This window comes from Salvelinus fontinalis, chromosome 8 (assembly GCF_029448725.1).
Source record: "Salvelinus fontinalis isolate EN_2023a chromosome 8, ASM2944872v1, whole genome shotgun sequence".
Lineage (NCBI taxonomy): Eukaryota > Metazoa > Chordata > Actinopteri > Salmoniformes > Salmonidae > Salvelinus > Salvelinus fontinalis.
The window spans coordinates 1,989,558-2,011,603 of NC_074672.1; the positions used below are offsets into that span (position 1 = coordinate 1,989,558).

Below are 22,046 nucleotides of genomic sequence, written 5' to 3' on the forward strand. Positions count from 1 at the left end.
CCTTTAAATTTGACAATGGCGTTAGCCCTAGAAAACGTTTCATCCTGGCTCTGCCGAGAAAGAGATGCAACTCTCTTTTTTTGTTATTAAATATGGTTGAAGCACTAATAGTTATGAGTCTGCCGGTTGAATGATTATCTCAGAGCGTCAGAGTGAGTGCATTTCTGACATCAAGTCATCTTTCACTTTGAAAAATAATACCCCAGAATAATCCCTAACCTCAATTCTACCCAGCTGCCACGGGAAGGCAGAGGAGTGCATCGGGCTGTGCCGGGCCCTGCTGGGTGTGGTAGTGTGGCTCCTGACGGGCTGCGCCTGCTACTGCGAGAGGCTCAGGGAGCTGGGGCCGTCGGCCAGCACCGAAGCCAACCTGAGGGCCTGCCTGGAGAGGCTGAGGGATTTGGTGAACAGCCAGAAGAACAGGGCCCTAGTCCACATCGCTCGCCTGGAGGACCAAGGTCAGTCAGGGGATACAGAATCTTCTAAGTGGTTTTCTTATAACTAAACTCAGCAAAAAAATGAATGTCCTTTTTTCAGGACCCTTTCTTTCAAAGATAATTAATAAAAATCCAAGTATCTTCACAGATCTTCATTGTAAAAGGTTTAAACACTGTTTCCCATGCTTGTTCAATGAACCATGAACAATTAATGAACATGCACCTGTGGAATGGTTAAGACACTAACAGCTTACAGACAGTAGGCAATTAAGGTCACAGTTATGAAAACGTAGGACACTAAAGAGGCCTTTCTATTGACTCTGAAAAATACCAAAAGAAAGATGCCCAGGGTCCCTGCTCATCTGCATGAACGTGCCTTAGGCATGCTGCAAGGAGGCATGAGGACAGCAGATGTGGCCAGGGCAATAAATTGCAATGTCTGTACTGTGAGACATTGCAATGTCTGTACTAAGACAGCGCTACAGGGAGACAGGATGGACAGCTGATCATCCTCGCAGTGGCAGACCACGTGTAACAACACCTTCACAGGATCGGTACATCCGAACATCACACCTGCGGGACAGGTACAGGATGGCAACATCAACTGCCTGAGTTACACCAGGAACGCACAATCCCTCCATCAGTGCTCAGACTGTCCGCAGTAGGCTGAGAGAGGCTGGACTGAGGGCTTTTAGGCCTGTTGTAAGGCAGGTCCTCACCAGACATCACCGGCAACAACGTCGCCTTTGGGCACAAACCCACCATCGCTGGACCAGACAGGACTGGCAAAAAGTGCTCTTCACTGACGAGTCGCGGTTTTGTCTCACCAGGGGTGATGGTCGGATTCACGTTTATCGTTGAAGGAATGACCGTTACGCCGAGGCCTGTACTCTGGAGCGGGATTGATTTAGAGGTGGAGGGTCCGTCATGGTCTGGGGCGGTGTGTCACAGCATCATCGGACTGAGCTTGTTGTCATTGCACACAATCTCAATGCTGTGCGTTACAGGGAAGACCTCCTCCTCCCTCATGTGGTACCCTTCCTGCAGGCTCATCCTGACATGACCCTTCAGCATGAAGGTACAATGCCACCAGCCATACTGCTCGTTCTGTGCGTGATTTCCTGCAAGACAGGAATGTCAGTGTTCTGGTGCAGTCTATGAGGAGGAGATGCACTGCAGTACTTAATGCAGCTGGTGGCCACACCAGATACTGACTGTTACTTTTGATTTTGACTCCCCTTTGTTCAGGGACACATTATTCAATTTCTGTTAGTCACATGTTTGTAACTTGTTCAGTTTGTCTGTTGAATCTTGTTACCTATATTTACACATGTTAAGTCTGAAAATAAACGCAGTTGACAGTGAGCAGACTTTTCTTTTTTTGCTGAGTTTACATGTAGTTAGCTGCATATTATTTGGATAAAACTGAAATGACAATATATTAATATTGTTATAGCATTTGATTTGAATGTATTTCATTGGTATGTTTGACTCCACATCATATGATATGTTTCCAAAGCTTCCTGGACCAATGTGGAGCAAGCTTTGCTCAAAGTGGCAGAGGGGCTCAACAGTCTGACCAATCAGACACTGAGAGGCAAGCTGGAGGAGTGCATTTCATTGGTGAAGAGGTGAGAATGTAGCACTTACGGGGTACAAGCCAATGGCCTTTGTAAACAATAATTGAAGCCACGATGGCTGTTTTTTATAATCATCTGACCAATCTTCCCCCTCAGTATTCCTACGATTCTGTCTGAACAGTCAGACCCTCCGCAACACTCGTTGTTCCCGTCGGTCCACGCCTTCATCATGCTGGAAGGAACCATGAACCTGACAGGGGAGACTCAGCCACTGGTGGAGCAGCTCATGATGATCAAGAGGATGCAGGTGAGCCTTAATTGGTCGAGAGTTAACGTATGCAAAGCGTATGCAACTTTCACTTTGAGTTTCACTTTTAGTTGAGGGAAATTGTAAATCGGTTTACTTCCCGAATTGAAATGGAATATTGACCCCCCAAGCCTGGCTCATTCCCCTGTGCAGCGTATCCCCGCGCCACTCTTTGTGTTGGAGATCTGGAAGGCGTGTTTCACTGGCCTCATCGAGTCACCAGAGGGCACCGAGGAGCTCAAGTGGACCGCCTTCACCTTCCTTAAGGTGCTTAATGCCGGATAGTTACAGTATATAAATGTTTTATGGTCCTTGGCGCAAGCATTTGAATGTTTTCTTTTCATGGGAGCCCATGAGATGTCACCATCTTACTGATGATCCTCTCATCTCTAGATCCCCCAGGTTCTCCTCAGGCTAAAGAAGTATCCCCAGGGTGAGAAGGTACAGGTATAGTACTGAGTTATTCTCTTTACATCCATAACAATCAATGGTTATAAGATCTGTTTCAAGTTTATTTACCAGTAATATACATTTGGAAATATGAAAGGGATAATCAACGAGGGGCTATGCGTTCTGTGGAAAATAATAGACGACAACTAACCATGCACGGAGGTGCGTTGTTTTTCTGAGAACGCACAGAGCGCCGAGTTGATTATCCCTTTTATACCAAGGCTATAATTGAACACATTTGCTGGTAGAAATGTGTTCCAAAGCTCACCGAAGTAGCTAGCAAGTTTATGGGATAGCTATAGTAGTTGCCTCGGTAACCGAACAGACTTGCTAGCTTGGTTAACCAAGCCATCCGTCCTAGCTTGCTATTATGAAAATCGAGCAATGCCAGTAATTAAGCAATGCCAGTAATGTTTTCAGTTGGACTTTTTTTGCTTTCAAAAGCAGCTCAAACATCGAACATGTAAGAATGAACTTCGTAGCCATTGAATTATGCTGTGTATTGTAGGGAAATAATGCACACTCTAGAACAGGGGAGGTACTGCAGGGAGTCTGCAGCCAGATAAATAAATAAATGAAACTACAAACGTTATTGAATACAGGGCTGACATCTTTTGAAGATACCTTGGAGTGAGATCTCTCCTGAATGTGGGAGTATGGGCGTCCCGTCCCAGGAAAAATACAGTTTTAAAGCTATTTCCTGCAATTCATATTTTCACATGGCCCATGACCAGGGTGGAATCAAATGTTTTAAAAATCACAGGTCAAGTGTATTTAGGATTCTTTTAAAGTTGAATATACACTTAAAACACACTGACTTGGTTTGAAATTACTTTGAAATGATTTGGGCATGAAATTTAGAGTGTGCTTTCTGGGGAACATTGAATTATGTTCGGTTTTTGGTTAGAAAATGCTAATATTAATGGTTTGGTTGAAGTGGCTAACCATATGATGGATTGCAGTCTCTCCTTGTCCATAAGAAAAGCATGGAAATATGGTGAACTATCCCTTTTTTTAAATAGTACCGTAGGAAAAAAGAATCCTGCCGAGAGATAGCTCTCCGAGGGGGTTGGCCGTCCCTGATCTATGTTTCCCAAATACTGGGGCTTTGAATATGTTCATCTGACAAATTATCCCACATTCAAAAATCTAATGAATATCAATCTGCAGGTGGTTGAGGCTGATTTGCAAAACCTTTCCATCTTGCCTACATCAGCAAGCTCTTATAATTTATGCCTACCATTTCTGCCCAGCAGCTTGTGCACAGTACAACAATGACAAAATAGGATAAGGGGCATTTCAATATAGCCTATTCTCATATTCTTACCGTCTATATTCATCACTGTCCAGCACTACCCCCAAAATATTTCTATATTTTCAAGGACACAAGTTGGCATTAGATTTCAAATAACCTAATTGCACCAGCAAAATTGATTAGAAGTGAATAAATTCAAGTATGGGGATTAACAGTAGTGTTCTTGCTGAGATGAGGACACTAATTAGTCTGTTAGCCCATTGAAACGGATAATATAATCTCCTGAAGACCAGATGACACAGCCTGCCCCTACACCCAACCCAAAATTATATTTCAATGTATTGCTGTCCCCACTAGAATCAGTTACACATGTGGGTTCACAATCTGTTAGAGCAAAATAATGTTCATCACACAGTTATACAAGTCGTGTCACTACCAGAATTCCTGCTCAATGCTGCCTTTTCCTTGTTACAGCCTAATGGACCTAGTGCTGAATTGCAAATGAGCACAGGGGGTGAATAATGTAGCCTTGCTTCTCTTAACTTCTTATGGCTGCATCCCGCTACCGGGGTTGATATGACAGCAGCCAGACAAAGTGCAGGGCGCCAAATTCAAACAACAAATCTCATATTAAAATTCCTCAAACACACATGTGTCCAATATCATTTTAAAGGTGTTCTTGTTGTTACTCCCACAAGTGTCAGATTTCAAATATGCTTTTCAGCGAAAGCACTACAAACGATTATGTTAGGTCACACCAAACCACAATAAGCACAGCCATTTTTCCAGCGAAAGTTGTCAGTCAGAAAAAGCAGAAATAGAGATAAAATTAATCACTAACCTTTTATCTTCATCAGATGACACTCATAGGACTTCATGTTACACAATATATGCATGTTTTGTTTGGTAAAGTTCATATTTATAACAAAAAATCTGAGTTTACATTGGCGCGTTAAATTCACTAGTTCCAAAAACATCAAGTGATTTTGCATAGCCACATCGTTTCAACAGAAATACTCATCATAAATGTAGATGACAATACATGTTATACACATGGAATTATAGATATACCTCTCCTTAATGCAACTGCTGTGTCAGATATATATTTTTTTAATTACGGAAAAAGCAAATCATGCAATAATCTGAGACGGAGCTCAGAACAATAGCCAAATTAGCCGCCATGTTGGGGTCAACAGAAACCATAAAATACATGATAAATGTTTCCTTACCTTTGAACTTCATCAGAATGCAGTCCTAGGAATCCCAGGTCCACAATAAATGCTTGATTTGTTCGATAATGTCTGTTATTTATGTCCAATTAGCTACTTTGGTTAGCGCCTTTGGTAAACAATTCCAAAGTCACAAAGCGCCTCCACTATAACGTGACGAAATGTCCAAAAGTTCCGTAACAGTCAGTAGAAACATGTCAAACGATGTACCGAATCAATCTTTAGAATGTTGTTAACATGCATCTTGAATAACGTTCCAACCGGAGAATTAGATTGACTTCAGAAGAGCGGTGGAACGGACGTCCTCATGTGAAGGCGCATGGTGAATGCGTGATCAGCTCGTGGCAGTGATTACTCATTCCTGTCTCCTTCGGCCCCCCTTCACATTAGAGTCATCAGACAAAGTTCTGTTGACTGTTGACATCTAGTGAAAACTCATCCATATCTCGCTGTAATTTCATTGAGAGCTTGGTTGAAAATCTGCCACCTCAGAAAATATTCAAACAGGAAGTGGAACTTCTCAGGTTTTTGCCTGCCATATGAGTTCTGTTATACTCACAGACATAATTCAAACAGTTTTAGAAACTTCAGTGTTTTCTATCCACTATGAATAATAATATGCATATATTAGCAACTGGGACTGAGGAGCAGGCCGTTTTAATATGTGCACCTTTCATCCAAGCTACTCAATACTGCCCCTGCAGCCATAAGAAATTAAGATAATTTAGGTCATAAACTTTGATCAGTGGCGAACGAATGTGCCTGTCCAGTCTGCCGTGGCTGCTCTCATTTTTAAAAAAGCTTGTGATTTCGAAAAAATGTTGAGGTTCAGTTGAAAAGTTAACGCACTGAGTATGTTAATCCGAAAATAAAAGCAGTTGGCCTACTTTTTCCCAATGTGTTAGAAATAAGAGACGTGGCGTGTGAAGAGGGCCCAATGTGTGGAAGTTGGCATCACTGTTGAATATTACTAACAGCAGATTAAACAACCTTTGGCAAAGGGATCCGTGGGATAAGTTTAAAGTGTGTAATACAATACAACGCTGTCATTATTAATCTACAATTTATGTTCTTAGTCCTGGTAAACATGGGCCTGGGAAGCTCGGTGATATTGGTATTCACAGTATTTCACTAATTATCCATTTGTCAATTCAATACTTGTATCCCCTATTATTTTTGTTTTTTCTACATAAATGTACTGTAATTTAAGCTTTAAAACTGCAACGTTTTCTCTCTGCCTAATGGCAGAATGTGAAGAATTGCAGCACATTAGCTTGAACTGCAACATTTTCTCTTTGTTGCCAAGAGATGGGCCTTTAAAATGTTACTTCCCAGCGCCGAAACTTGGTTTTTCCGGCAATGCACTGCCAAAGTCATAGTAAAACTCATGTTTTGATCTCACTCAAGTCTTGTCATGATTATGAAGGGGTTGCTGATGAATTTGCTAGAATGCCCTTTAAGCCAATCAGAAACGAGTATTCAACAATACCATGGTATAATACTCAATATGAATCACCCCTGAATGATATGAATGTAGGATAGTGAAGAGTGCTGGTCTAGTCTCTGTCTTGACATGCATTATGGTCAATCTGCAGCAGGACTTCATGGATGACGTGAACATTGCCTTTGAGTACCTGCTGAAGCTCACACCACTGCTGGACAAGGCGGACCAGAGATGCAAGTGAGTGATAATGGAAAATGCTTCCTCTGTTCAGTTATGTTATAAGCATGTTTATAACACGCTGACAGGTTATACAGTGTCTGACAAGCTTTTTACTCCATGTCTGTTTTTTTTCCCAGCTGCGACTGTCTAAGTATGCTACTGCAGGAGTGCAATAAGCTGTCTCTCCTGTCGGACTCCAACACGACCAACCTCACTTCTAAACGGTACGGGTAGCCATCCTGCCTCTTCATATGTGTCACATCACTGAAAGAGAATGATACAGTATAAATACATCAAGTTTGCCACTAATATCTTTCATTCTGTCTCCTCTCACTCTTTCCTATCACTACATTGCTCTTTCTCTCTTTGCTTGTATGTCGGTGTCTTGCTCTCCTTTCACTCTCCTCTGTCTCTCCCTTTCCCCTCTTGTGTGTAACTTTTTCTTGAGGGCTGAGGACAGGGAGTATGCTCCACGGCTGAAGACTGCAGAAAACGCCAACATCCAGCCCAACCCAGGCCTCATCCTGCGAGCCGAGCCCACTGTCACCAACATCCTCAAGGTCCTCGTTCTCCCCATGCCAACCCTACCTAGCTTTACAGTCGGGGGGGGGAGGTTCTATTCCAACTTGTCTAATAGAAATTCCAATTTAAAATGTTTAGCTACAATGTGCACTAATGAACACGATGCTGACTTTTATCCTTTACTATATCCCTGAGTAAGTACTGATGTAAAGACAGTTAGTTCACCTCATCATAAAGCTATTGCAGAGCTCCAACTTTTGCTAAACAACTTCCAAGTCACCCATATCACACTCTCATTACTGTGGTCTATGTCTGTCTTCTCCTTTTGTGTTAGACGGTGGACGCAGACCACTCCAAGTCTCCAGAGGGCCTTCTGGGGGTGCTGGGACACATGCTCTCTGGGAAGAGCCTGGACCTCCTCCTGGCTGCAGCCGCAGCCACGGGAAAACTCAAGTCCTTCGCCCGGAAGTTCATCAAGTGAGACACGCATCAAGCCACGTTAGCTACAGTGTGCCCAACAGTCCATCAGGACTGTTCAATACAATTTATTGACAGACTCCAACCATATTACTGTGGAGTTTTTTCTAAAGGTCAAAATGGGGAAAAATATACATGATGTAAGGTCTGTGTTTAAAGGCGATTTATTTATTGGTGCTCTGTCTTTGCTTCTCAGGCTGAATGAGTTTCCGAAGCACATCAGTGGAGAAGGATGTGAGTATGGGACTTTTTGAAGAACATTTAACATTACGAGTGTGGGACTTTTTGAAACGGATTTGATTTTGACATCGAGTCTTGTTTTTTCTACCTCGTTGCAGCCAAGTCGGCCTCAGTGCGAGCCCTGCTGTTCGACATATCCTTCCTCATGCTGTGTCACGTGGTGCAGACCTACGGATCAGAGGTTGGTCTCACACCTAGTACTAACGCTATCTATGTAAGTGATCTAGGTCTAGGTATTCAGAAGGTGTCTTAGAGCAGGAGAGCTGAACTAGGGTCAGCCCCCCCCCCCCCCCCCTTTCACTTCTCCTGTAGATTTTTCATCATTGTCCTGCTCTTTCAGCACAGCTCCACTAGGTGGCCAAAACACGCAATAGCTTTCTGCTTGTGCTATCGAATGGCACAGCTGTGATGTCTTTGCCACATTTCTATAATGGGTAATATGACTCATGTTACATACGTTTCATGGTCAGAACCTGTCCCTCATAGATTTATATCATATTTAAATAAAACAAAAAATGATTTAAGAAATATCCCCCGCTCCATATTATATCATACGACTCTGTGACCCCCTCCAGGTGATCCTGTCGGATCCCAGCCCCTCGGGGGAGACCCCGTTCTTTGAGACGTGGCTGCAGACCTGCATGCCAGAAGAGGGCAAGACCCTGAACCCAGACCACCCCTGCTTCAGGCCCGAGTCTGGCAAGGTAGAGAGCCTAGTGGCTCTCCTCAACAACTCCTCTGAGATGAAGCTAGTGTGAGTGATCGCGTACTTACTATCTTTTCACTCTAGGGTCAGAATCAGACTGGAACTCGGTGTTTCTCTGCTGCTGGGTTAAAAAAGAACAGAGGAAGAAGTCCAGGCTATGGTTGAAATGTTGTCCGCCATGTTCAAATTTCTCTTTTTGAGGAGCCAGTGGGGGGGGGACATTATTTAAACTGGAGTCCTTTGTGTACCATCTCTTATCCTTCCTTAAATGTATTTATTGGCATTGTTTTCTTGAAGCTGTACCGATTTATATACCACTGTGTGTCAGTCAGATGAAGTGGCACGAGATTTGTCTCAGCACGCCGGCGGCCATCTTGGAGGTGTTGAATGCCTGGGAGAATGGCGTGCTGTCTGTGGAGGCTGTACAGGTGTGTCCCGTATTATGTGTCGTCTATTTTGTCCTACTTTGAGCTCAATACTACGTAGACAGTGAACCGTTGAATCACAGAAGTGAACTTGCTCTTGACATAGTGGAAAATGATTGGCCATAGCGTGTAGGTCTAAATGGCTCTGCTGACATAATGGTTAGAGCTTGCATGTATTTAATTTTTGGTCTCTTCCTCGTTTAAACCATTCATAAAGTTAATTAATTTGTCATACAAGTGGCCCGGAAGCATGCGCAGAGTTCACACACACACTCACTCATCTTCCCCTCTTCTCCTTTTTCTTTCTCCTCTTCTCTCTCTCGCTCACCCCCCTCCCCTCCCGAGTGTAGAAGATAACAGACAACATCAAGGGCAAGGTATGCAGCATGGCTATCTGTGCTGTGGCCTGGCTGGTAGCCCATGTGAGGATGCTGGGGCTGGATGAGAGGGAGAAGCCCCAGACCATGATCCGCCAGCTCATGACCCCGCTGTATGGGGAGAACACGCTGCAGTTCTACAATGAACGGTACACACACTAGACTTGGGTGTGAAATACAGAAAGGATTCAGACACATTGACTTTTTCCACATTTTGTTACGTTTTACAGCCTTATTCTAAAATAGATTAAATAAATACAAATCCTCAGCAATCTACACACTAACCCATAATGATAAAGTAAACTTTGCACACAAAAAAGCATATTTGCGTAAGTATTCAGACTCCTTGCTATGAGAGTCGAAATTGAGCTCGGGTGCATCCTGTTTCCATTGATCATCCTTTCTACAACTTGATTGGAGTCCACCTGTGGTAAATTCAATTGATTGGACATGATTTGGAAAGGCACACACCTGTCTATATAAGGTCCCACAGTTGACAGTGCGTGTCAGAGCAGAAACCAAGCCTTGAGGTCGAAGGAATTGTCCGTAGAGCTCTGAGACAGGATTGTGTCGAGGCACAGATCTGGGGAAGGGTACCAACACATTTCTGTAGCATTGAAGGTCCCCAAGAACACAGTGGCCTCCATCACCACCAAGACTCTTTCTAGAGCTGGCCTCACGGCCAAATTGAGCAGTCGGGGTAGAAGGGCCTTGGTCAGGGAGGTGTCCAAGAAACCGATGGTCACTCTGACAGAGTTCTAGAGTTCCTCTGTGGAGATGGGAGAACCTTCCAGAAGGACAACCATCTCTGCAGCACTCCACCAATCAGGCCTTCATGGTAGTGTAGCCAGACGGAAGCCAATCCTCATTAAAAGGTGCATGACAGCCCGCTTGGAGTTTAAAGACTCTGACCATGAGAAACAAGATTCTCTGGTTTGATGAAACCAAGATTGAACTCTTTGGCCTGAATGACAAGCGTCACGTCTGGAGGAAACCTGGCATCATCCCTACTGTGAATCATGGTGGCGGCAGCAGCATCATGCTGTGGGTATGTTTTTCAGCGGCAGGGACTGGGAGACTAGTCAGGGTCGAGGGAAAGATGAATGGAGCAAAGTACAGAGATCCTTGATGAAAACCTGCTCCAGAGCACTCAGGACCTCAGACTGGGGTCAAGGTTCATCTTCCAACAGGACAACGACCCTAAGCACACAGCCAGGACAAAGCAGGAGTGGCTTCGGGACATTGTCCTTGAGTGGCCCAGCCAGAGCCCGAACTTGGGGGGGACTTTTTAATCCATTTTAGAATAGGGCTGTAACGTAACAAAATGTGGAAAAGTCAAGGGGTCTGAATACTTTCGGAAGGCACTGTACATGTATTTGTTATTTAAATACATATTTTCTGTGTTAGTATTTTCTTATGTGGCCCGAATCAACTACTTCTTGTGAAAGTAATTGATATATTTGAAATAGTATTTGAACCATGGTCTGACACACACACATGCACTGCTGCTGGACAATGTTTTTCAACAACCAAAGCATTAGCCTGATTATTTAGCCACTGAGCAGATGTCTAATCAACCAGACAAATTCTAGTTAACGCTGACGTTTTAAAAGGTGGGTCAGCCGACGATGATGACGACAGATTGAATGATTTGTATCACCTTCCTTAGTGTTCAACCCGTTTCACTTTGTAATCGGGCAACTCCCATAATTCACCACCAGTGTATAGCAACCAGACTGAAAATCACGTAAGCACAAGCCCATTAACCCTTCATCTCTCCCTCAGGGTGGTGATCATGAGTTCCATCCTGGAGAACATGTGTGCTGACGTGTTCCAGCAGACAGGCCTGGCCCTGCGGCCGCCCATGGAGGGCCAGGAGCCCATCCCCTACCGCAACCTGCTCTCGGCCAAGGAGCCCATCCACGAGGCCCTCCGCAAGCAATTCCGCTCGGTGCTGTGGAAGGGCTGGGTGGACAGTGGCGCGCTACACCTCTTTGAGAGCCTGTTGCACACAGGAGGGGTGTTCTGGTTCACCAACAACCTGGTCAAGGTTAGTGAATGTTATGAGATGGGGTGGGGGTAAAGGGGCGGTTGACCTATACAACAGTGGAGTTACTGTACTTTGGTCTTTTGGAAACCTTGCAAGGGGACAATGGGCCACGGTTTCTTTTGATGTGTTTTCACGCCTACAAGATTCATCAAAGATATAGTACTAGTTAAACATTTTTTATGCTTAATGTCTTCTAGCACAATATGAATTGGACATCTTTTTTTTCTTTCTACTTTGACCAAAGTATAAAGTAATTCCCTGGTAATCAAATGGCCTATTAGCAAGCATAGCTAAACTAGTTTTGACTAATGCAGATGCACTTAATTCTCAAATCAAATGGCGAGAACAAGGATGCCAACTAGTCACCTTTCTGCAAAATTTGCTGTTTTCCAAAATGGTTGACCTACGTGATTCATGTAGATCCGATGAAAAGTTTTGGGGGGGGCTTTGGATCACTACTGGCTGTAAGTGAACGAGTGATGCACGTTGGGAGCAATACTGGCTGTATCCAAGATTCAGCCAATCGTTCACATAACAGAATGCAGCACATGACTGAAGAGAGAGCCATTTTGCTAGTTACAGCATCAGCGCACGCTCTGGAAAGACAGCGGAGAGTGGCAATCTGCCTTTTCAGTTACAGCAGCGCGTCCCCTGATTGATAATGAAGAGGTAACGTTACGTGAGAAGCCTGACCACAGAGACGGGGGTGACAAGGTGATGAAGCGTACTTCATGAGCTATAACCGAAAACTGGCATTTGGAAAGTTTGAGGTGAGGGAGAAAGTGTGGTGGAAGAAGTATTGTTAGTATTAAGTATCTTGCTAGCTGGATCGAATTCTCCATTAGCTAGCCAGAGAAATGTTGAGCAACATTAGCCAGCTTAACGGATTTAAATAATTGAGTTTATGGTGTGGAAATTAGCTGGCTAATAAAGTCAGACAGCTAATGTTAACGGTAGCTAAAGTTACAACATTAGATGAGCTAATGTTGAGTAAGCGGCTCATCTTCTATCTGGCTCTCGTTCTTCAGCTGGAAGAAATAATGCAGGTCCGTGCTCATCTGGAGCATGTTGCCACTCATCAGGTTGATGATAGACAGGCAGCTCTCCCAGAAGATGTCCCTGGAGCTCTCCACCAGGAAGGGTCTGAGTGGGGAGGTCTCGTTGCCCAAGTAGGAGCAGGTCAGGTAGAGGCAGGTGATCACCATGGCCTGCAGCTGGTGCTCGGTGACTGCCCCGGAGGAGACCACCTTCCGGCAAAGCATGTAGACAAACACCACGTTGGCTGGGGTGAGGAAGCTCTGATTACCCCAATCGTGGTGGAGCAGGAGCGGGTCCACGCTCTGCAGCCACAGCCCTAGGTCGTTAGGGACAGGAAGCGCAGCAGCTCGCCGGTGAAGGCCTGGGCCATCACCCTCTTGGGCGCGTCAGGGGGGCCTTCTTGTCCGGCTAGGAGGCGTTGTCAGAGCTCTTGACGAGGTCTGAGGTGCTCTGATCCTGGGTGTGGGTGTACAGGTTGGTGCGGGATTGAGACTTCCCCAGGTTCTCATTGTTGAGGTGGGTCACACTGTTCTGGTTGTTCCCGTAAGGCTGCGCCCCCTTGGAGCCCTTCTTTCGCTTTATGTTGATGAGCAAGTGATCCTTCAGGTTCTTATCTCTGGCGTTCTTGCTGTTCTGAACTGTTGTGTCGTTGCCCAACGTTGCGGGCCCATCTCCAGCCGCCTTCTGATAGCTGGGCGAGAGAGAATACACATTTCCCATGGTGACTGGGTAGTGATCAGGAGACCTTTCGAGTAGGTTCTCTCTTGGAACTTAGCTCTCATCATAAGCGTCAATAATGCCTGTGGGAAACTAAATGGTACATTTTTGCAAAATGAAATGTATAGCCAGACTACATTTTCCCACATTCAACAGCATTGTGCATTGACAATAGGTTTGTGTGTTTATTGATTTGAAGATGTCTTGGTTGTGATTTTTCATTTTACTTACTGATTTCAAGTCGATGTAAAAAAAATCCAAAGATGTATCAGTCGTTTCTTTGTTGATTTTAAAAGACAGACGGGCTGTTTTTCTTTCTCTGTAAGCATTGAGTTTAAGGCTGTTATTGTTGTCTACATCAACTGCTGTCCAGGGTTCTGAAATCGAGCGTCCCGTCGTAATAAAGGAGCATGGGATAGCGTTGCAGGGAAAGATGAAGCCGATGTTCGCTATGATAAAAACCTTTTAACGTCATGTCGCACTGTCTGAAAATAATACTTTTTGTACGCCATGTGTTCTTGCCTCATTTTGCTATGTTCCTGTCTTGATTAACTAAATGACTTTTGGGTGGCTGCCAGTGCTAGCAAGCCTATAGCGTTGCATTTCAGTCGGCAGCGTATTTTGCCCCCAGTTTCTAAACCCAGTGACGCAACTTCGCGAGACTTCTCTCGAGACTTCTGGGAACGCATGCGAAGCAGACTCGTCCAACCAGGCCTGGGTTTGGAAAGTCAATGGGGAAGTGAAACATTTCCCTGGATCTTAATTTTCTCAGTCTAAATGCAAAACCTAGATTCGAGCCAATGTCTTAATTAGCTGAAATTGTTATTGTCACTTTCACAAGGTTGTAACTGACACGTTTTCATCAAAAACAGCTTTATATCGAAGGGGTGCCTTGATTTAATGCCCTGCACATGCGCAGTTTCGCACGACAGACCGTTATACCTGACGACGTTTTTCTGCGCATGAGCTTAGCTAGCTAACGTGGCCATGACATCGCCTACATGCGTGATCGAGGATTTCTATTGGTGAAGCAGTTTCTGTGTATCTTCATACTGGACTATAATTGGTTTGCTGAATTTGGAACTGTGTCAGATAATAATCGCTCTATTTGAAGTGGGGAAAATGGCAAACAGTTGTAGTGCGTCAGGCCAGAGGGATAAATGCGCGCTTCCAAAGTACATTTACCTTTTCATGTGAAATGCAACATGAGAGAAAGAAAATGACAATCACTTTGTGGTCACTAAAACCGCCAAAAAGATGCAGCCTTATTGTAAACAAAGCCACCTGCTGTCTAAAGCCGCAGTTGCTCAATCTCAAATAACTACATTTCAATGTGTTTTCGTTTAAAAAAACTATTTGTAATGTGATGGTATATCCTTGCATGTAACAAAAGTCACATGGATATTTTTTTAATTTAGACCAAACTTTTACATTAAAAAAAACGGCACTTTCCTCCAAAATCTGACTACTCAACTTGAATATTCAAAAATCACTTATGTGAGCATTTACTCTAACTGTAAAGGGCAGGGGTACTCGACTACTATTTGAGAAGGTCCGGTCACAGGCATTTCCTAGGTGGGAAAGGTCCGGATGGATAATGTAATTTATCAGCGTAATAACAAACCCCAACCTCGCAACCCATGTGACCCCAAACTGTTCACACCCCTCTTGTTGGCGGAGACAATTTTGCTGTTTTAAAGTTAATTTTCCACAATTCTACACATTTCGCATGGGGCAGAGATTTGTTTTGCTATTTTTTTTAAAGATAATTTTCTTCAATTATGTACATTCTTCCATGTCTTATGTGTGTTTATATGATACCAGGGGTCGAAGCCCTACCGAGTCCATATCCAGCCCGCCAGTTGAGTATGGAGGGTATAGGGTATGTATCATTCCATTCCTAATTTCTGTGTGTGATTCAGGAGCTGCTGAAGGAGACTCGCCAGGAGTGGGCCAACCGGGTGGTGGAACTGCTCTACAGCATCTTCTGCCTGGACACCCAGCAGATCACTCTCACCCTGCTGGGCCACATCCTGCCCAACCTGCTCACAGACTCAGCCCACTGGCACAGCCTGGCAGACCCGCCCGGCAAGGCCTTGGCAAAGTAAGACAGTCCTCCTAGTGTAGTCTCTCTGGTTCTCAGTGACTATGTGATGTCTGTGCCATGTGCTAGCTAAGTCATAGGGACTGTATATTGCTAGCTACCTGGCTTAATAGGTGACTGAAGGGGCCAGTTTCCAGAACACTGATTTTAAGCCTAGTCAAAAAAATCACTTTCAATTGAGATTCCCCATTGAGCATGCTTTTTAGACCTCATGAGCTGTCCTAACCACTTAAGTGTTACCACCAGGTAACTTGTTAATTATAAAGGGCAGTGATTTAAGTGGTTCCTGCGCCACACGCAATTTGCTTTGGAGTTGTTGAATGACTATTGATATTTCTATATGATCAATCCATAAATTGGGTCTCCCGAGTGGCGCAGCGGTCTAAGGCACTGCATCTCAGTGCAAGAGGCGTCACTACAGTCCCTGATTCGAATCCAGGCAGTATCGCATCCGGCTGTGATTGGGAGTCCCATAGGGCGGTGCATAATTGGCCCAGCGTCGTCCAGGTTTGGCCGTCATTGTAAATAAGAATTTGTTCTTATCTGACTTGCCGAGATAAAGGTTAAATAGACCTACATTCAGAGCTTTTGACAATAATTTCACGAGGTGCCTATATAGACTTATAACCACTAGGCTAATAAATAACCTACATCTTAGTTTTTCAAAAAGATGCCTAAATTGGCCATGCCAATAAATTAAGCAATTGAAGGCATCTAGGGCCTATGTTAACGTTGATTGTGTTTGATGAAAATGATCGACCTTTCAAACGTTTTATGCAACATTCGTGACTTGACGCCTACTGTGCCAAAGCAATTTAGTTGTTAAACGGGAATGACGACTGTATATAACAGTGATGTTAGAAAAATTCTGCTTTTAACAACCATCCGAATTGGTTAGAAAACGGTTATGCATGCTAATATATTAGGCAACAAGGGGAAAATTCTATCAAATGTTTCACCATTGCAACATTTTAATGTACAGTCACATTCACCGTGGTTGTCTGAAGCATGCTGTAAGAGTTCACAGCTGGCGATGCCTCATCGCGATTGGTTATTCCCCATGCGCAACAATGTCAATGAGCGTCATCACCGTCCTTTGTGGTACCTGTTGTGCTTACCAGCTGAGAACCTTTTATTAATTGATTTTACTCCTGGCTCAGTTTGTCTGAGCAGTGGCTTAAAAAGGTCCATTGCAGGTGTTTTTATCTCCATATCAAATCATTTCTGGGTAAAAGTTAACATGGCAGATAATGGACCCTAACAGATATTTATGGTGTTGTATATGAACTAATATACAGTACATGGGTTCTAACTTGAAGTATTTGTTGGTTTATAATTGTACAATTTATGCTCCCGAATGAGGGGGGGAAAAAACTGACTGCCAGAAAGCCCTGAAGCCCTACACCCCTTTCAACCTACATGACGAACAGATGTATAGAATGGGTCACAAGGTTAAGATTTGTATGACAGATACTTAGAATTCAGGTATCTTTCATTGTACAGACCAGTGTCTGGCCCTGGGCTCATCTCTCCCTGGTACCATATAGAACAGAAACATTAACTCATGCTCTGGAATGTGATATCTCTAGGTTGTATCACCCAAAAGACATTGTAAATCTCCTGTCAGTGTTATTTCCCAGAGGTCCATCCTCAGTAGAACGCACACATACAATAGTTATAAGAATCCTCTATTCTGTTGCATAAAACAACCATTTGATGCAATTAAAGTACTATAACATAATCTTGCAATTTTTCACCATAAGCTTCTCTGAAATGCCACCAGATCTGTTATCGGATCCATGGCCGAAGTCTGGCATTTCAGTTGAGCCCACACTCGGTGGGCTGTATATAAAACTTCTCCTGGGTCACAGAACGGCTGAATTACATGGAAACCTGCCTAGTTACCTCCATCGTGGCCAAAACGACTCTTTCCCATTGTACACGCCTATCTATAGTATAACAGCATCAGCAGTTAGCCACCAACAGTTAGCAGTCATGTTTACATTTTAATCTGTGTTATTTAGATGGATGACATGAGCTAAATGCGCTGTAGCTAGCTAGAGTTAGCATAGAGATAGCAAGCTAGCCCTTTCATTGACCCGGTTCACTTCCATGCTCACTGAAGCCCATGATAATGGTCGGTCTCTGCTGGTGCTTCTGGCTGTTTGAGATGCCTCATTCTCACATGTATCCTGCTTTTTAATACGTTTTTTCCATTCATTGTGTGATGCTGTCGGCGGGGTGTTGGCTTGTTTCCGAAGTTGGAAGATCTCAAACCCAACTTTCAGAACATCTTTATGGTGTATATAACAAGTGATTGTAATTTGAGAGTGTTTTCTTGCGGTGCTCTAAGTTACTATTATATGTGTTTCTGGCATTGGGAAATGGGTGCTACACTTCCTTTTAAGTACCTTACAATGATTTGTTTTAAATTAAAATGGTCGAAAAGCAAGAATTTTCATAGGACTGTATGGGAGTGGTCTGAGTGAGGAAGGGAACTGAACTAGCTGTTATTGGCCGAGGTTTGGAACTCTCTTTCTTATTGGCTTATCTAATTTACCGCCTGGTTATGTCACCAAAATAGGTATATTTAATGCCACCAAAACTGGTGCAAATTTCAGGCGGTCTTTTCAAACCGCTTTTACACTAAAAGGGCATTATCCAGATTTTTCACAATTCTTGATTTCACAGTATTATTCCAACCTCCACAGTATGGAATACTGTATAAAAAAAACAGGAAAATCACATTTTTGACTGAATTAAAACATACTCTGAGCTGGGAGTTTTTGTTATGGTCTTAAAACAGGTTTTAACATTATTCCTAGGACCTTTTCTGAGATGCTTTGTGGATATGGCCCCAGGACTAGGCTTAATCTTTGCCTGTGAAGCAGGCCCTAGTTATGTATCTTCCATGTACAGTATATATGTAACCAATTTACTCCGTAATTCATTATCTTTTCCTGAATCCTATTTTAACAAATATATTCCTCATCTCTGCATCTTTACTGTTGGTTTTGGCATGATCCATTGTTGACAGTCTTGTCCTCTTGTTCTCCAGGCTGTCTGTATGGTGTGCTCTCAGTTCCTTCTCCACTCACCACAAAGGCCAGGCCTCAGCTCGACAACGCAAGAGGCAACGAGAGGATATCGAGGTAACAACACAGACCAAAAATCAAATCGCAATTTATTGAAAGTTACATTTAATGAAGTTACAACACACTTTATGCGCACACAAACTATATTGTCATGTTTCCTCGGTGCTATGGGTAATGTAGTCTAACATGCCTCTTGTTAACCCCAGGACTACAGTAGCTTGTTCCCTCTCGACGACACGCAACCCTCCAAGCTCATGCGCCTGCTCAGCTCCAACGAGGACGAGCCGGTGGTCCTTTCTAGTCCAGGTCAGTTTTCTGGTGTCGAAGAAAGTACATCAGCGGCAGGTTCAGTTGACAAACGTTGTTGAATGTTGTAAATAAAAATGTTATGAATAGAGCTGATATGGTTCCTTATTCTTGTCAGAGATGCATGTTTATTCCCAGCATAATATATTTCTGTCTGAAATGTTCCACAACGTTGTGCCTGCTGAATGCAGCCCTGCATATAACGATAATAGTTGATAGTATTATTGTTATATTCTGCTCACTGCAGGAGAGCGCAAGTTTCAAAAGTCTTTTTATTTATTTATTTTATTTTTATTTTTTCCTTACGTGGCTTTTTACTGTGACGTTGTGAATATACGATCTTTTCACTGACATCCCAATTGCCTCGGGATGAATGCCTTCACCCAGATTCTATGAAGGTTAAGACAGACTAAGGTGTTGAACCCCCGTCAACAGCAAGTAGACACAAGTTCTCTCAACCAAATGACAGGCAAACGCAAATGAGCTTGCGCCTGAGCCTTCCAAGCAGTGTAAGACTTTTGTGAAATACTGTCTTGGGGTCCTCACTTTGTCAGCAAGTTGACGCTTGCATGGCTCATGGTTCATCAAGGCTTTTGTAACATTGAAACAATTCATGTCACTAGGGTGATGGGTGCATTTGTAAAAACACCACTAGTGTAATTAAACTAATTAGTGTCTGGTAGAAACCCAATGTGCAAAAAGGGGGTGTAGAGGGACATTTTTGGGCAAACACACACTTTAACTGAAGTGGGATGTAATGTGTAGAGGATGGAGAACAGTTGAAATAGGAAGGAGTGTCCTTAAAGACTCATTTCACCAGTCCTTTTTACCCGTTGTATCCTACACCAGGGCGGCAGGTAGCCTAGTGCTTAGATTATTGGGCCATAACCAAAAGGTTGCTGGATCGAATCCCCGAGCTGACAAGGTAAAAATCAGTCGTTCTGCCCCTGAACAAGGCTGTTCCCCGGGCGCCCGACGACGAGGATGTCGATTTGAATACAGCCCCCCGCACCTCTCTGATTCAGAGGGTTAAATGCTGAAGACACATTTCAGTTGAAGGCATTCCCCCCATTCCCCCCCCCCCCTCTACATCCAACAAGAACCCGAACAAAGAGCAGGCCAAACTATCCCCCTCAGCACTGCCTGGACTGCGCCAAAATGCAAATTCCTTCCGTTTGAGTTATGTTATAATTGTATTTTTTTTTTATTAAAAACGTATCCGTTGGATATGGTTAAATGTCCTGCCCTATACGTCCTCTCCACACTATTTCCAACCTTTCCCTCAATCCAAGATTTAATTACACCCTTTCAGCTGTAAAAACCCGATTCAGTTGTACAACTGACTAGGTATCCCCTTTTCCCCTCCCCCAGTCCTTCCTTTCATTTCTGACATCGGTCCTTTTACACCCTCCTTTTCTGACTCCCGTCCTTTCCTTTTGAAATCCATTAAGGGAAGTGGACCAGTGCCAACTTAGAGCAGGAGGTTATGGATTTGAGACGTAAAGAGATAGTCTTTGAATACGGAAGTTATCAGAGCAGTGACGTGTATTGATACATTGACAACTTCCATATGGGGTCTTTAGCCTTGGCTGCCTATAACCCCCTACTCTCTTGACTTTGCTATTGAAGACCTTTTCCCCTTCTCCTTTCCTATTGACTGTCACTATAATGACCTTTGATCTTTACCGTGTCTCCTGTGGTTGTGTTAGGTGACCGGTCCATGTCCACCTCCCTGTCGGCCTCCCAGCTCCACACGGTCAACATGAGGGACCCTCTCAACCGCGTCCTAGGTTAGAACCACGCACCTGTCTCAAACCTTTAGCACCTCGCAGGCATCATGGTTTACCAATATGGCTTACCAGGGCATGTTCTCTTACTAAGCAATTGATAGTTTTCCCCGCTTTTGATATTTTCATAATTTTAAATGTGCCTTTTATGTAATGATCATTTTACGATTTAATTTTTTGAAATGCTTAATAAATCTGTCCCCTTGTCTCTAGTTGACCTCTCTCTTACATCTGCCATGCTCTTTTCCTCTGAAGCCAACCTCTTCCTGCTGATCTCATCCATCCTGGGCTCCAAGACGGCAGGGCCACACACCCAGTTCGTGCAGAGCTTCATGGAGGAGTGCGTGGAGTGTCTGGAGCAGGGCAGCCGCGGAAGCATTCTGCAGTTCATGCCTTTCACCATGGTGAGTAGTGAGAGGGAAGCTAGGGTTATCCATGTGATGGCAAGTTGTGATGAACCACTTTGATAGTAATTGTGACCTCCAGCTTGAGATGTTTACGGAATACAAGTTAGATTACTGCCATGATGGGTTTTAGTGGTGTTGAACAGCTGTGGCATTCCACATTCTTCATGTGTGTCTCTGTCCCCAGGTCTCAGAGCTGGTGAAACTTCCTGCGCTGGCCAAGCCCAAGGTGGTCTTGGGAATCACAGACTTGACTCTGCCCCTGGGGAGGAGGGTGGCAGCCAAGGCCATCTCGGCCTTATAGACCCCTAATGGTGTCCACTGCACGGGAACTCACCGCCGCCTCGTCCATGGATTCTATTCCACCAGTCACTCAGGGCCGAACCCAACTTCCACTTACATTATTGCTCCTCTAAACTTGGCCCCTGCTATTTTAGTTTCATCACCCTGGCATAGAAATGCCTGTTTCAGCATACTCCTGAGTTGGTGACCAAATAGCTCTGTTATTAAACCATGGTTGCATCCATCATTCATTCGAAGGTAGTTTGTCTTTCATTTTGATCTCTATGGTTGCTATATCAGTGTTTTACTCCCCTGGCATCCTATCGATACAATGTACATAATGTCTTTTTATAATAAAGAATCATGTAAAATGTAAGTACTTTTGTATGTTAATGTATGCTGATATTTTTCAGATTTCAACGTATACACAAAGTTGAATATAAGTTAATTGACCTTGAGCACTTGTAAGAGAGTAATAGGTTACCAGTATCATTGTTAGTGACGTCCTGCCTTGACTGGCTTTGAATTTTGTCATAAAAAAATATGGCTGGTGAATGTCACGATCACATGACATTGATATGTAATTCTCGAAATT

At 43.8% G+C, this 22,046-nt stretch overlaps 1 protein-coding gene across 3 annotated transcripts in view; it reads left to right on the top strand.

Annotated features, from left to right (window-relative positions):
- The window catches only part of LOC129860362 (mediator of RNA polymerase II transcription subunit 24), a 34,738-nt gene extending 12,911 nt beyond the window's left edge, over positions 1-21,827 (top strand). Inside the window, exons 6-26 of one of the 3 annotated variants that reach the window (XM_055930698.1) lie at positions 235-458; positions 1,957-2,068; positions 2,174-2,324; positions 2,478-2,591; positions 2,718-2,771; positions 6,854-6,939; positions 7,059-7,145; positions 7,382-7,481; positions 7,778-7,920; positions 8,117-8,154; positions 8,259-8,341; positions 8,736-8,914; positions 9,195-9,294; positions 9,642-9,817; positions 11,454-11,718; positions 15,396-15,577; positions 18,636-18,729; positions 18,879-18,978; positions 20,688-20,768; positions 21,021-21,169; positions 21,357-21,827. In XM_055930698.1, coding sequence (XP_055786673.1) covers positions 235-458; positions 1,957-2,068; positions 2,174-2,324; positions 2,478-2,591; positions 2,718-2,771; positions 6,854-6,939; positions 7,059-7,145; positions 7,382-7,481; positions 7,778-7,920; positions 8,117-8,154; positions 8,259-8,341; positions 8,736-8,914; positions 9,195-9,294; positions 9,642-9,817; positions 11,454-11,718; positions 15,396-15,577; positions 18,636-18,729; positions 18,879-18,978; positions 20,688-20,768; positions 21,021-21,169; positions 21,357-21,473 — 2,635 coding nt within the window. In that variant the 3' untranslated portion in view covers positions 21,474-21,827. The remainder of the gene's footprint in view (positions 1-234; positions 459-1,956; positions 2,069-2,173; positions 2,325-2,477; positions 2,592-2,717; positions 2,772-6,853; positions 6,940-7,058; positions 7,146-7,381; positions 7,482-7,777; positions 7,921-8,116; positions 8,155-8,258; positions 8,342-8,735; positions 8,915-9,194; positions 9,295-9,641; positions 9,818-11,453; positions 11,719-15,395; positions 15,578-18,635; positions 18,730-18,878; positions 18,979-20,687; positions 20,769-21,020; positions 21,170-21,356) is intronic. The other 2 variants (XM_055930700.1, XM_055930701.1) reach the window with 2 other exon arrangements.
- The last annotated feature ends 219 nt before the right edge of the window (positions 21,828-22,046 follow it).